The sequence below is a fragment of the Marmota flaviventris genome, chromosome 6, assembly GCF_047511675.1.
Source record: "Marmota flaviventris isolate mMarFla1 chromosome 6, mMarFla1.hap1, whole genome shotgun sequence".
Lineage (NCBI taxonomy): Eukaryota > Metazoa > Chordata > Mammalia > Rodentia > Sciuridae > Marmota > Marmota flaviventris.
In genome coordinates, this window is record NC_092503.1 from 6,374,215 (window position 1) to 6,390,636 (window position 16,422).

Below are 16,422 nucleotides of genomic sequence, written 5' to 3' on the forward strand. Positions count from 1 at the left end.
TAATCTTCTAACCATAATTTCAGAAGTTGAATATTTGGATAGGATGTAGGTGGCAGAATAGACAAAACCTTGAAATAGAAAAATGCCTGTTGCATGATCTCTTATTTCCAACGTCTGCTTTTCTATTTGCCAGTGAGAAGCGAGTGACAGCTGCCTCTACCTCCTCTGGTGCAATTGAAATTTTCCTTTGACTTTGGGGAAGTTCAGATTTTATACTTCATTGTAACTCAATTCACAGGGCATTTATGTGAAACCTCACAAGGCCTAACACTATGAGGATATTGATGTAACAGACACAGCGTCCACTTGCAAGGGGCTCACAGTCCGTGGGATGAGAAACACCTTGATACCCTGAGGTCATCACAGGTCAAGAGAAGCAGACGCCATGGTGGGTGGATTGGGTAGGTTAAATGGGAATTATGAATCAGGAGAGACTTCTAGAAAGAGATCCGAGTCAAGCTCAGGTCTGAACTACTGACTGGTAGATGCACTGATAGAGAAACCTAATGCTGAGGGACCGATGGCCTAGGCAGTCCATAGAGCTCCTCTATTGGCTCCCACGAGGGGGCTCCGAAGCCCAGGTCCTGGCACAGAGCACGCCCTAAGCCCCCAGTGGGATTGCAGACAGGGTCATGAAGCACGCGTTTCCTGTCTGCCACTGGAGGCACCCCAAGAAACTCCTTCCCTATCCATATACAGGAGCCCTGTCCTGGTTTTCCAGTGCACCCACCGCCACGTGATCTGCCTAGACTGCTTCCACCTCTACTGCGTGACCAGGCTCAACGACCGGCAGTTCCTCCATGACCCTCAGCTCGGCTACTCCCTGCCGTGTGTGGGTAAGTCTGGCTCTTTATTTGTTCCATTTTAATACTAATTAAGAAGAGACGTATGACCATTGATACAAAACTCTCTTAGACATAGCTGGTGCTAAGATCTAAGTTGAAATTTTCAATTTGATCATTTCTGGATAAGAAACATTAGTGGATGGATCATGAAAGATATAAGACCCCAGGGGACTGTGTAGGATGAGAGAAAACATAACGTGCTAAAAGGCATTGAGATAAATTGGAAAATATTATTCAGCCAAGGTTCAGAGTTTGTCTGTGGTTTCGACTGACACTGCCAGTCCTGGATTTGTTACCCTGGATCTAGAACAGTATCATCCAAAGATTTAAGTTGTATGCCCCAGCACTAAAAGTGTCAAATACACACACAGTGTAGGTGAAAGAACCTACGTGCAAAAGAAATTAAAGGAGAACTGGTTCAAGCTGAGCTATTTAATATTGAAGGCATTTTTACCTCTTAGCATCACAGAACCCCCTTTCCCTGCACTGTATGATTTTCACAGCTCTCATTCCTAGTTGTGACGTTCCTGTGACATGCAGTGAGCCACTTTGAGGGCTACGGTGCAGGGGCATCAGGTACATGCAGTGTTATTCAAATACCACCCTCTAGTTTTAAACTCCTTCACCATCAGAATACCCTGTCTCCACAAAGCCATCACCCCTTGCCCCTCGCCCCAGCCTCTGGCCATCACTGCTGGGCTTTCTGTCTCCACGGACTTGCCCATTGTGGATATTTTCTAAGAAGGAAACCACACAGTATGTGACCTCTGGTCTGCCTTATTTCACCTGGCATAGGCAACTGAGGATCAATCATCTCATGGCACGTGTCGATGCCACTCCTTTTCATAGCTGAGTAATAGTCTGTCGTCCACAATTTGTTCACCCTTTGACCTGTTGATGGGCCCTCGTGTTGTGTCCCACTAGACACTTACGAGTAATGCTACCAGGAACATTTGTGTGTGAGGTTCTGCATGGACTCACTTGTGCACTTCCCACAGGTGTATCCTAGAAGCAGAAATCTGTGCTTGGCCTTTTCTAGAACATTCAACTCTTCACAGTTGTTTTGCCCTTTTGTATGGATGACAGTGGTGCCCAGGGGTTCCCTCTGCTCCATATCCTCGGTGGCACTGGTCCTTGTCTTGCTGTGTGTTACAAGGCCCCTGTGAGTGTGGAGCAGGATCCCGTGGTGGATTTGGATTTTATTTAAGGGCAGTAATGTTGAGGATCTTCTCATGTACCGGTTTGCCACTTATACATTGCTTCCCATGGATGTCTGTTCAAGGCATTTGCTCATTTTTAAATAGGATGGCCGTCTTTTTCTTGAGGTGTGAGAGTTCTTTACATATTCTGCATTCAAGACCATATCAGATTTATGGTTTGCAAATGTTTCTCCCATTCTATAGGTTTTCGCTTTCCTGATAACGTTCTTTAATGAAAAAAAAGTTTCAAATTTTGATAAAGTCCATTTTTTTTGTTTTATTTTGTTGCTTTGGTATCAGTAATAATCCATTGCTATATCTGAAATGATGAATATTTTTCCTGTTTTCTTCTAACATTTGCCTCATATATGAGGTCATGGATCCATTTTGAGTTAATTTTTGTATATGGAGTGTGATAGGTGTTGCTACCTACTGATTATATATTTTAATGGCTATAATATAATTAATCATGCCTCACTGGTTTTGAAAATTATAGTTTGAAACTATGATACCTTGATTCAATGGTTGAGCTTTAAGTTCAATTTATTTCAGTACTTAATTTTAATGTCAATCATAGCATGCATATATCTATATCTATACTTCAAAATAATTTAGAAATCCAAATGGAAGATGCTGATAGCAATGTAGGCTTTAGGAGTCATAGGGTTCATTTTCTAAGGATATCTATTAACAATACAGTGCTTTATATTGAGTCTCATAATGTGTTAGAAAAGCTCATTGAAAGGATTTGTGTTTTTGTATTTTTAACAAAAGCATTCAAAAGCCAAAAAGCAATCATGTGTAGGTTGGAAAACTCTTGTTTCTAATATTTTTAGGAAGGCAATTGTGTCCTGGTAGATCCTGCTCTCCATTAAACCGTGTACTGGACGCATCTCTAAACAGCCTTCTCAAGACTCCTGTATACACTCAAGACGCTTTTAAAAATCGTTCATGTCTGTTTTAGCCAGCTTTTTCATTGCACAACTGTAAAGGAGGAAAAGTGTGTTTAAGGGCTCCTGGTTGCAGAGGTCTTAGCCCACCGGAGGCCGGCTCTGTTCCCTGGGCTCGAGGCGAGGCTGAACAACGTGGCTAAAGAGGGTGACAGAGGGAAGCAGCTCACATGATGATCAGGAAGCAGAGAGAGACTTCACTGGCCAGATACATATATGTACCCCAAAGCCACACCCCAGTTCCCTCCTCCTCCAGCCACACCCACCAATTCAGTTACCACTCAGTTAATCCCTGTCAGGGGATTAATTCACTGATTGGGGTAAGAGTCTCAGAACCCAATCATTTCTCCTCTAAACCTTCTTTCATTGCCTCACAAGTGAGCTTTTGGGGGACACCTCACATCCAAACCATAACAATGTCTCATTCATCCTTAAAATATCGACCTTTTTGTTATAGAAAAATTTCAAACCCAAAAACTCAAAGAAAAAAACACCACAGTGAGCCCCTGTGTCTTTGGCCAGGTGGTGCAAGTTTCTCAGGAGCTCCGGTTTCCCTCAGGTCAGTCTTTGTGCCCGCCTGGGGTACTCACTCGACTAGGCTGGTTGCTCTTTTGTACCTAGTTCAAAAAGCAAGGAGACATGCATATGTCTTTTGAGTGCAAACCATTAGTTACGTGGACTTTTTCACTTCAATTTCAGGCTTGTGGAATTTTTGTTTTTAAATCACCAATATTACAAACATTGCTTTCTACCTTGGCAAAAAAAAAAAAAAAAAAACTCCTATTACTGAGTGATATCAACAGAGTTATTCATACATTTTCCTCCACCTCCTTTTTCCCCTCTGTAGTGTAAATTATTTTCTAGAGATCACTCCTGAGTAGTGCGTGGGTATGTTCTCCATCTTTCAGAACACAGCATCACTGAAATCCAGTGTGTAGGTCACTGCGTTGTTGAGGTTCTCCTTTCGTTATCACAAATGTTGCTACAGCTATAGTCTGTGTGCACCTGTATTCTCATACTGTTGTCACAGTACCATTGAGATGGACTCTCTACAATGGGGATACTGTATCAATGGGAAAATGTCTGTCTATTTTAATGGCTCCAGTTTGGTGGGGGGGTGGGCCCTGGGGCCCCACCCTGGCGAGGGGAGTGCTCTCTCCGGAGCCACCCGGCCCCACTTTACTGTTTCCAGATTCCCTCCTGAGAGCGGGAGCTTCCCTACCCGCTGCAACGCCTGGGAGCCGCAGGCCCTCGGCCGCCTCTGCGAGGCGGGAGGTGGAGAGCTTCAGCATCTTTTCCGGGTTATATATTTGAGAAATGAGATTCCATGTTGCTTTTCATTTCTTTTTTTGAGTCAGGTGGAGCAGCTTTTCCTATGCTTAGATCTCTTTGCACTGCTTTTTCTCAGTCAATTTAAAGCATCACCTTTTCTTTGAGGAACAGGCCAGTGGACATTTTCTTCAGGAGGATGCCTCCCTGGTAACCTGCCCTGCTGACCACAGCAAAGGTTGGGAAGTCGGGTTACGCTTGTCTTTGTAAAGAATATGGGCAGATTCGCTTTAATTTTGCTAGATGTTTGCCACCAAGTAACTTATAACCACTGTGAGAAAACTGGGTCTGGTTAGGCTCTGCCTCATTAAAAGGTGTTTTGTAGATTTTGTTGTATTTTAGTTAGGTTTTAAATACCTTTTCATAAATTATTTTATTTTTCATTGACCATGTCACCAACGTCCTTAGGATCTGGTGGACTCACAGGTGAATTTCTTTGTTTCTCCTTCGCTCTGTTTTAGTGTTTCTGAGCATGGCTGCCTATGCTGGTCATTTAGACACAGCATTCCTAGACACTTTTATTTTTGAAAGTGCCTCCTGCTATTGAGAATTTAGGTATTTGTCTATTTCGCTATTTAAAAAGAATGGAGCAAATAAGGGCAGGGGGACAGATTTGAAGCCAGGGGGCGCTGTGCAGCGTGGTGAGCCACGCTCCTGCCCAGTGCTGCCCATGCATGCTTCCTTCCAACCGTGCTCTAATACACCTCCAAAGTGCTCGCTTGTGAGAAAACAGAGTTTGGTCTGTAGCGGCATTGTTCTTCATGGCTCATTTTAGCCTTTTAAAAATTTTACTGTGGCTTCAATTATAAATGTTTCCCCATGTTATGTTTAAGGAGACTTTCAAATGGCATAGACTATTTTTTTTTAATTTTGCAAAAGCAAGTTGGATTATCATTAGTGTTAGCTCAGCAGAGATGCGCTCTTGCTTTCTTCTTGCTTTGTTCTTATAATGCACTGAAACGTGATGGCCCTGCTCTCTGCTCAGGCCCCATCGCAGGGCCACTGTCCTCCATTCAGGGTCTCTTCAAGGACGGTGCACCACATGGTCAGTGTTGCTGACCTTCACTTGCGCTTACATTGTTGGTTCTACCTTTAATAATTTGTGGATTATTCCTAAGTCATCACCTGTTTTACAGAGCTAGTTTGGTTTATATGCAATAGTTTATCCGTCATGCCTGTAGCCAACCACAGGGCATCTGCTGAAGGGTAACTGTCAGGTCAGGGCTGGGGCCTCAGACTGTGATGAGAGTCTTAGGTATTTGTCTATTTCGCTATTTAAAAAGAATGGAGCAAATAAGGGCTGCAGGACACACCAAGGGAATCATCTGAGATACAGACCTCAGAAGGACACGAGACGTTCCCAGCATCTCTCGGCCTGTGCATCAAGTCTTCATGAGGCCTAATTGTTTTCCTATTTTAAGTGACAGCTTTGTAAGTCCTGCTATTGCTCCATAAACCAGTGAGTCATTTGCCTCTCTTGAGGTGCACGCAGAGCCTCAGAGAAACCTCATTCAAATCCTTGCTCGCATCATAACGAGGGCGAAGTACCCAGCCTTTGTGTCTTGGGCTTATTTTAGGTATCAGTAGATATGATTTTATTAGTTGTATGAATCCATTAAGATAATGTCTTATAAAATGTCCTTAAGTTAGTGCTGAAGAGAGTAAGCACTCCACAAACACTGGCTTTTGTTATTTTGATTGTCATTTAAACATGCATTCCCATATATATCTAATGTGTGTGCTCATGTCTGCAGCTATGTGGGTATTCACAGAGAAACATGTATTTGCACATATTTAACTGGAGGCTAGTTTTTGCTATAACTCAATTCACAAATCCACTAATTATCACACATTATTCACTTATCCATCTATCTGACTATGTCTTTTCTTGGTTTATTTGACTTCACTTTGGTTTACTGAATGTAGAACAAGACATGTTAAAAAAATAGTAAAACTGAATTAGAAAATCAAAGCTTATCAAATTATAAACCAAAACAATGATTGTCAGAACGGATTGAAAGCACTTGCCACAGTCTTGTGCCATGGTGAGAATAATGGAAGGTGACATCAGCGTCTGTGAATCTTGTAAATAAAATGCATTAATAACTTGTGTAGAAAGCTTTAAAAGGGAGGGCTAATTCCACAAAGGAACTCAGAGTGCATTGAAAGGGCAGCTTTCTGGAGCCTGCCCCCACCCCCCCACCTCCCCGGAGGCTTTGAAATCTGGGCCAGATCTGCTGTCGGATGCAGCAAGGTGGGCATGTAGCTGCTCTGGCGAATCTTGGTGTCACCGATGTTTCCTGGAAGGCTCTTCACCGACCTCAGCGATCTAACCATGTAAAACTCCTGCATCTCACAGGCCAGATCCCAGTGCTGTCTTTGGTTTCTGGAAGATTAGGAGGGGACCTTGTGATGTCTCTGAACAGGGTTGGAGATATCACCATCCCAGCTTAAAATGCCTGGCCAACTTTTTTTTAGGCCCCTGTGAGGGCTACTAGTCATTTTTAGAATATAGTTCCTCCAAAAATATTATAGCAAGATCTACTTATGTATTTAGGGGCCTTACCCCTGAAGTCAGAGATTCCTTTCAAAGACAAATTTCCTACCTGACCACAGAGGTGAGTTTCTCTGGTACTGGAATCACAGTCTAAATCCACTCCTTGACTTTTCTGGCCTTAGAGGTCTGAAGGAAGCCTGGAAATGGGGCAGACTCGGTGGTGAATACTTTTGTGAGTTTTCTCGGTGGCTATGCTCCTGTTTTGGCATTGGCTGAGGGACTTTCTGATCCCCTGAGTTGGAATAAGTCATCATCTGCTGCACGGAAAGATAAAGGGAGAGGCAGCTGTTTTGCGCAGGCAATGTTCTGGAATGTTCCTCCTTCCCTTGGGAGATGGAGCCGTTTACCCTCCCCTCCTCTCTTTCCTGCCCCCATCCACCCAGGACAGCCCTTTCCCCACCCAGCACTCCTTATTCAGTGTCTCTTCCTTTATAAGGAAATAATTTTTAAAAATATGAGACCAGCTTCTGGGACAATTACTCAATATCCAAAAATAGAGGATACAAGGAGAATTAGCAAATGATTTTCTAAATTACACTGTTCCCACAATAGCCACAGAGTAATGTGTGTACATACGTATGTGTGCATGTATGTATGTATATATTGCTAAATGATCCATATCCCAAATGGCCTGTTAATCATGTCTGCAAACACTCATTTCTAAACAAATATCTAATACTTATTATTACCAAAACATACATAATTAGATTTTTTTGTTTGTTTGTTTTTTTGTTTGCTTTCCACCAATCTACCTTTTGGGGGTCTTTTAATGTTCACGAGCTAAACACCTTCAAAGCTCAATTGTAGACATTTACCTCTTCGAGGTATGGCTTGTCAACAATGAACCAATCTTTTTTATTGACAAATTTTTTATGATGACAATAACTGGTTTAAAATTCCTTCCAAGTATAAGCTCTGCTCTCCTAGTGTGAACTCCTCATTAGACCAGACACTTTATGATACTTTCTAAAGATGGGATGCTGAATTTTATTTCCCCAAGAGTCACGATGAGCAATGATTATAGCCATCCTGAGTGCTCCCTGTACCTGAGATGCCATTCTTGGTGCGTACATGTCTATGTCCATCTAATCTCTGCAAAGCTTTATTGGAGTGGACAGTGTTATTCTTCCCATCTTCCAAAGGAGGAATTGAGCCACATAAAAGTTAATTAAGTTGCACATCACAGTGCAGCTAGTAAGTTACAGAGCCGGAGTACAAAGCAGACAGCTGGGGCTCTGCTGCTTATGCTGTTTATGGTTCTGTGAATTCTTGGACCTGCAACAACAAAGCAAGATATCTTAGGAAGTCCCCTGGAAAAGAAGATCAAAAGAAGACTATCTCTGATGTTTAGCACTGTTCCTTATTTAAGCCAGCTGCACACCTGAAAAGGAGGTATTGTTATTCCTGTTTTACAGAGAAAGGAGTCCAGTCTCAGGGTAGGTCACAAAGTAACCCAGAAGCAGCTGAAGCCAGAGCCCCATGTTCCCACCACTTGGCCACCCTGCTTCCTGCTAGGGGTTGATTCTCAAACCCAAATGCATGTTTCACTCATGTGGAAGGTTTAAAGATCTCCATGCCCAGGCTGGGCTTTGGGACAATTAAATAATAACCACTCATGCTGGCCGTCAATGTTTGCTAAAGTCCCCAGGCTTAAGTCTGAGAATTCCTGCAGGGGTGAGCCTTCTATTAAAAAAAAAAAAAAAAGCAGTTATTTTCAAGGTGAGAATTAGCATCAGTAAGTGGAAAACTGCTCCCTCTGCCGAGGTCTATTTTGTCTGTGAGTGATTTGGTTGGATACCCCCTGCACAGGTCTTTCAGCAAATGCTGACCAAGTTGAAAACAAGATTGTCAAACATAGGCCAAACAGCCTATTTCCAGAACCTCTGATAAGACTTTGTATAAATGTATGGGCTTTGGGGAAACTTCTTCATTTTTCTGAAATATTTGCTGACTCTCTGCTGCACCTGCTATTATTAGACTTTGGTGCTGGGAGTTATTTTGAAATGCCAAATGATCCTCTCTACCTGCTCTCGAAACCAAGTGTCTCTCACTAACTTAGTGGAACTTCATAAATTTAGGTTGATTTGGTTTGGAATGGTGCTGTAGAATCATATGAAGTCTAGGCATAGAGTGCTACTCTCATCTGTTCTGAGCCCTGATAAAACACATTTTCTGTACCTTCAGGGTGACAGGCAGTGACTCCACCCTCATTTGGATGTGCCTTTTGTATTGCCACCAGTGCTGTCCAAGTGCATCCGCTCTGGGGTATTTTGTTGCTGTTCTTGCTGATTTTCTAATTTTTTTTTCCTTTTTTACTTTTCTTCTCTTAAGTCACTTTTTGTATAATTACAGTTTTCATCTAATTTTAAATGGAATTTCCTTTCCATCGAGTATCTCCACTCACCAACTACAGTCCATCAGGGTGGTCGTTGTCTTTACTAAGCAATATTGCAGCAGGAGAGAGGTAGTTATAGACTTTGGGAGGTACTAAAATATCCCCGATGCCTGAAAAGTCAAAAATCCTGAGTTCCAGATACCTATTTGGGGAGCTAAGTATAAAGACAATATGATTTATTGTATTTTGTCTTGTAAACATAGTTGTCCCAGATACACACACACAAAAATCAAGTCAATATAATCCCTAAAACCATATCAGAAAAGTAGAGAAATATATTAAAAGAAAACTTACCAAAGAAGATATGCAAGTGGTCAATACATATAATAGAAGTTTAATATAATTAGTTGCTAAAACTAATTTAAAGCATTTTGTCGGGTGCAGTGGAACATGCCTCTAATCCCAGGAACTTGGGAGGCTGAGGCAGGAGGATGGCAAGTTCAATGCCAGCCTTAGCAACTTAGTGAGGTTCTAAATAACTTAGTGAGACCCTGTTTCAAAATAAAATATAAAAAGGACTGGGGATGTGGCTTAGTGGTTATGTGTCTCTAGGTTCAATCCTGGTAGCAAAATAAATCAAACATAAAATATAAAGTGATGGATGCACATTCTAAGAGAATATAAATTCATATGTTTTCAAGATGCAATTTGGCAATTCATATTATAAGCTTTAAAATAATAACAAACTCCCTAGAGGCCTATCCACATCACATTCACTTTGCATCTGTCTGTGTCTCTCTGAAATGTGCGGCCCCCACTCTTCAGAGCTCCTACATCTCGTGTAAGTAATAGTTTGCATGAGAAGATGGCTCCAGGATCGAAAGCAGGATTTAAATCCCTGAAATGCTTGTGGTCCAAAGACAGTGCTCTTTCCGCCTCAGAATGAATTGAAATTAAATCAAACTTCCTAATTTTCTGAGGTTAATGATGGACTCTTCTGTTTTATTTTGAGGGGTGATTTAGCAATTTTGGTAATTTTTCTTTGATTTCGATGTGTCAGGAGACATAAAGACAGAGTAGTGACCTAATTTCTCCAACCAGAGCGACCCTGAAATTGCAATGCCTCCACACAGTCGAGCTTTATTTCTGATAGTGTTGTGGCCCCGTGTGGGTTGGCTGTGGGGCTGTGCTCCACCCGCTCATTCAGGGACCCAGGCTGAGACTTCCACCATCTAGCGGTTCTGTCGTCCTCAGTGGCCTTGGTCCCTGTGTGTCCCATTCATGGGGCCAGGTGGCTTGGGAGATCAAGCCCTGCTCCACGCTGGAGAGGGATCAGAGACCAGGGCCACAGAGGGAGCCCATCACTCCTTCCCACACTGCTGAGAGCAGAACCACGGCCCAGCTAGCCACAGAGCCTGGAGGGGAGGGGTGGGAGGCAGGGTCTGGGGCGCCCAGGAGGAAAAGCAAACAGGACTCAAGCACACAGTCCTGACGCTGGTGGGGGGTGGGGAAAGCAGGGTTTATTGATGGTTCTCCGGCTTTCTTCTGCTGGCCTGCAACAGCAGCCACTCAGTCACGTCCCTTCATTATAAGGAGTGACTGGTACATGGACAAGGACCAGAAAAAGAGCTGTAAGACAGAATCAATGGTGTCCCCAAGCCCATTCCAACTAGGTCGACAAGGCCCTGTCTGCTCAGGTACCCATCTGGCCGTGGAATTGCTGCCTTTATGGAATCCTGCTTCCAAGGCGCCAGGGATTTCACTTTGGTTTGAGGCATGTGCATCTTCAGTGAGTTGGAAGGCAGAGGGGGCCAGGTCCACGGAGGCAGGCACAGCACTGTGGCTCTCTTGGCCTTTAGGAGGAGCCCCATGTCCAGCGGACCTCACCCGGTTCTTCCTTTGCTTGAATTTCTGATTTCCAAATGGACTTGTTTCTTCTTTTCTTGGGTCCTATTAAATAGCTAAAAATAAAAGTCTTTAAAAGATCATTCTACCTTTGTTTTATAAGGGCAAAAGTAAACCAGTTTCAAGTCTGATTTCATTGCTCATCCAAGGAGAGCTGGGAGGAGGTGGAGGGGCTGAACACAGCTACAGGAGTGGCCTGGAGCAGCTACCTGCAGGCTTTGGCCTGCTTATTAAAAGTGTACATCCAAGCTCCTTCCCCTGCCCTGTGGCCGTCAGCACAATTTTTGCATCCATGCTTTCTACATCAGGACAGAGGGAGCTCTCCTGAGGCAGGAAGGATTATAACAGTAAATGAATATTAATTGACCTTTAAGTGTATCATTTTAAGTAGTTGGATGTAGTCTGAAATTTATGGTGAGCCACCGCATGCCCACACAGCGGTGCTGCGAATGCATTGTGGAGGTAAGGACTTGTACCATGACCGAGAGCCTGGACAGGGCTACCAGAGCACACCTACAGCCCACAGCCTCAGGTGACCTCCCCGTCACAGCCTCCTCCCTCCTGCCTTGGTGCATCCATCACCTGACCCCTCTTCATGGGGTCACCACCTATGAGCACATCCCTACATAAAACCAGGATTCACCTGCGCTTAACTTTCCAACGTTGCCTGGAGGAGTTCACCAAACCTCCCTCTCCAGAAGCCTGTGAGGAGTGGTAGTACCACTAACAAGACTCTCCGAAGGCAGAACACATTATTCCAACATTTCAGTTTGCATTCTTCTTTTTTTTTTTTTTTAACATATATTTTTGTCCATTGAACTGCATGATGGCTCTGTGTATGTTTATCTCCCTCATCTCAGTTGTCAGCCGGTAGGAAAGTAATCTATCATCTTTTTCCTTAGTTAAATTTCAAGGGCACAATCAGAGGTATGAAAGCAAACCAGTGATCATGAATAGCTGCTCAGGCGACAAGATGGTTTTATTGTAATTTGGCAAGAATCAGAGTCCGTGTTGTGGTTATGAAGTTTAAATGCACAGTTTAAGGCAGTGCAGTGGCCCATGCCTGTGATTCCAGCACATGGGAGGCTCAGGCAAGAGGATCACAAGTTCGAGGCCAGTCTCAGTAGCTTAACAAGACTTCCTCGATTAGTGAGGCCCTGTGTCAAAAAAAAAAAAAAAAAGAGCCTGGGGATGTGGCTCAGTGATAAAGCAAACCTGGGTTGAATTCCCTTTGCCAAAAGAAAATGAAGAGGCACAGTTCGCTTCCTGTATTAAATATCCTTCATTTGTCAGTGTTGCAAGCATTCAACCAAGAGCTTCACACTGGGTCTTGTGGGGGGTCCCACCTCAGCTTGTCCCGTGTTTAGAATCAGAGCGTTCTGATCTCAGAGAACCACCCAAACAGACTGAGTTAGCACAGCTAGAAAGATGCTTGGCTGTGTGCAATGTCAGACCCACGCTCTAGGCCTGAGTGAGGAAGGGAGGCATGCTGTGTGTTCCCAGGTGACAGGCTCTTGCAGCAGGTCTGTCTGTAGCCTCCAGGTCAAGACGATTAGCTTTGAGACAGAAGTTGGATTTTAAATCCACAGTTCCCGACTCGGAGGTTGGTTTGTTGATTGTTCTGGTGGTAGATTGTGTTCTGATCACACCGCCGTGGCCATCAGCGACACCCTCCGAGAGCGTGTTTCAGAGCCTGCTGGTGTGCTTCAGAACTCGGCGTTCCGTTGGCCATTTACACACACACACACGCTCTCAGTAACTGCGACGGGGCCCTATTCCTCAGTGTGTGCTGTCTTGCGTTAATGAGACTCCATGCATGGAAATTGGTATGAGCTGGTGACCTCCAACTATCTTTGAAATAATTAATAATGTGCTTAGAGGGGTTGATTTACATATTTATGAGAGTGGAGACCATTTGGTTCCTAAGCAGGACAGTGAAAAAGTTTGATGTTTTGAATGCAGACCAATTTAGCTGGAGGAGGAGGGGTTTAACTTTCTAATGTCAACCTGGAAATAAATACATGGCCCCCGCTCCCAGTCATTACGCTGTGTGTTTCCAGTAAGATCGGAAGGCCTTCCAGGCTCTCCTCTATAGTCTAACTGATTCTACTCAGGAGTTTGGAAAAATCATGTCTTATATTTTCTGCTTTTTGAAACTTTACCAGCTATCATTTTTGTTGAAATTATTTACTGTTAGAGGAAAATGCTGTCGGAGACAGAGTTGGGACAGGAAGAGGAATGCGGACGACGTTCAGGGACTTCAGGACAGGGCCCTGTCTTGCCGGAGGTTGTTCTTAGCCTCTCTCTCCCTTCTCCCCTCCAGGGGCACTAAGAGTTCTTTCTAAGGCTTATGTGTAAGGATACTCTTGTAACTGGTCACTGCATTAGTTGGCTTAGGCCTTTAGAATAAAAACAGACAAGGTGGCTGAAACCATAGGAATCTACCTTCTCACAGGGTGCAGGCCACAGGCCCAAGATCAAGGTGCCAGCAGGTTGGCTCCTCGGAGGGCTCTCTCAGGGCTTGTGGAGGGCTGCCTTCTCCCTGTGTCTGCCAGGGTCCGCCCTCTGTGGGCTCTTCTTGCAAGAACAGGGGTCACATGGGCTAGGGGCCCACCCAAACAATCTCACTTTACCTTAGTGACCCCTTAAAGGCCTGTATCTAAATACAGCCACACTTTGAGGCCCTGGGATCAGAATGTCTACAGATGAAATTCGGGAGGAACATGGGTCAGCCATCTTCTAGATTCTGAAATAGTTTTCAAATATTAAGTGCCTCCAAATTCGGAGGGGGTCAATTTTACCAGAACCCTGTATGTATTCTGCTCTCCTTGGTTTGACTACCTCGTCCTCCTTCCCCCTATTGGTGTGGGCTGGCTTCCCACGCACCGATACCATGTGCCCAAGAAATACAGGGGCCTTCTGCCAAGTCTCTGATTGCAGCACCTGACTCACTGGTGAGCATTGCAAGGAGGACCCTTTTTATTTCCATCCTTTCCAAAAGTAAAGATCCAGTGATCTTGCTTGGCGGTGGTTGGGGGCGGTTAGGGGAATGTGCAGTCACATCGTGGGTTTTGGTTCTCCAGGATGGATTATCAGGATCTGGAGCCTCTGAAGAAGATTTTAGTGTTGTTGTGGTGGCTGTTTAATAGACCAAATTGCTATAAGCAGCAGAGCCCAGATGTAACAGCACAGCCGCGATTGCGGTCAGTCTTGCTCAGGGTGGGCGGTTCAGCTGGGTGGGTGTTATCTTCCAAGCAGTGTTTCCCATCGGGCCTTGCTCATACCTTCGTGGTCCAGCCTCATCCCACATGGAGTGTCCATCTGGAAGAGGGGGAAGAAACTGTCAGTGAGTCATCCTGCGAACGGTACATACCTCTGATTCCTTAAACTAGGGCACGGTCACTTGGCCACACCAGCCTGAAAGGGAGCCGGGCAACGTGGTCTAGATTAAGGCCGGGGATACAGAGAAGAGAAGGATTTAGGCCAACACTTGGATTCCTCTGGGGTCTTTGTAGCTCAGATTGCACGTGGCAAACTTGGTTACACATTCACCAATCAGGTCTGTGGGCCAAAGGCAGACTTTTTAGTCAGAGGCACTGATTCACTTACAAGCCTGCTCTGCTGGATGTGCTGATTTCCTCGGTTTGCAATGGAAGTAATTCAAAGATATTTTAATCAGATTATATGTAAAAAATGACTGGCACAGTTTCCGGCACCTAACAGATACGACAGCTTCTCAGGTGCTAGCAACCACATACGCCAGGTTCAGAATGAATTCTAGAACGTTATGATTCACATGGGAAACCAGAATCTGCAGCTTGGGTTTAATTGACATTTTGTAGTTCAAAAGTGAAAATCCAATTTTCTTCTTGACATTGTCTGTATCAATACATTGATAAATTGTGGAAATAATTAATTCCTTTGAACCAGGCATTAACATTATAGGAAGTATAAAATGTTATATAAATGTTAGATTGTAAAATCAAAACCTTGGAAGTTACTGATCGGAGTTCTGATTAGAATTCTTAAATTAGATATACACTACATGACCAGATTCACCAAACTTCCTGGGATGGAAAGGGAGATGTGGGAATATCAATAGTCACCCTGAGGGGGCATCTATGGCTTGTGACTTCTCTTCTCTTGCTGGTAAGCATTGGTAGGTTGCTTCAGCTGCATTGTGAGTAGAACTTCTAAGTGCTTTCTCGAACATTCTGTACTCTAAATGGCCTATCAGTGAGTGATGAGTGAGATTCCTTCATCTGCTTCTGGGCCATACTCAAGTATAGTATTGAACAAATATGTCGTCTGAAATTTGCATCTCAGTGTTCTCAGAGAATCGAGAGGTTCATCAAAACAGCTGGCCTTTGGATTATCCAGCAAAGCCCAAGAAGAACACTTTACAACTCCTATCTCAACGTTCATATCATACTTTAAATCTTTTGTTTATATGTATGCATTCAAATGTACATAAAATAGCAGCAGTACTTGGGCACATACTCAATTTTCTTTTTCTTTTTTTTTTTTTTTTTTTTTTTTTTGCTGATAGGTGGTTATCAATCAAAATTTAAGACCATTGATCTAGACTTAAAAATTTTCACTGTTACCCACAGAAACATTTTATGTCAAGATGTGTAAACATATAAAGTATAGACTTACATGAACTGGGAAGAAAATCACAAAATAGTAATGTCACACTCTGATATTTTCAATTTTAATCTATTTCAGAAGCATTTGAATCATCCCGAACAGTTAAAACTTAGCCCTGTTTTTTAGAACCTTCAAAGGACAGAATAATTGTCTTAGGTTCTCACTTAGTATTTAGTCATTTAAAATAATAGGAATCCCTTTCCATCTAACTTTTAAGCATAACTCATGTCTTATTCTTGTAGAAAAAAAATATTAACTAGACTAGATTTGAATAAAGTTGAAAAATAAAGTGATCCATTCATTCTTCCAGATCAGTCATTTTTGAAAAACTTAATAAAACATCCTAACAGAAAACACATTTTGGATATACACTCATGATTTGGAATGCCACCACCAAGGACACAAATACAGGGATACTCTAGGGATAAACTCAAGGACAGGCGCCCACCCCCATCACACCTGGGCATGCAGGTACCACCTTCCCCTGACAGACATTCAGAAGACCCCTCCTCTCTTCCCTCCTAACCCTCACCAGGATCATTTGGTTTCCACTTTGGAACAGTGGCCTTTAAAGAGCTGTAGTTAAAAACTTGTTAATAGCCTAAGTCCATGGCTCACTTGGCCATGTGTGAGTCCTGGCAAATCCCCTAGA

At 43.5% G+C, this 16,422-nt stretch overlaps 1 protein-coding gene across 5 annotated transcripts in view; it reads left to right on the plus strand.

Annotated features, from left to right (window-relative positions):
- The window catches only part of Prkn (parkin RBR E3 ubiquitin protein ligase), a 1,231,972-nt gene that overhangs the window by 812,380 nt on the left and 403,170 nt on the right, over positions 1-16,422 (plus strand). For all 5 annotated transcript variants that reach the window (XM_071612868.1, XM_027939482.2, XM_071612867.1 and 2 more), the window contains one exon: positions 700-836. In XM_071612868.1, the coding sequence (XP_071468969.1) occupies positions 700-836 (137 nt within the window). The remainder of the gene's footprint in view (positions 1-699; positions 837-16,422) is intronic.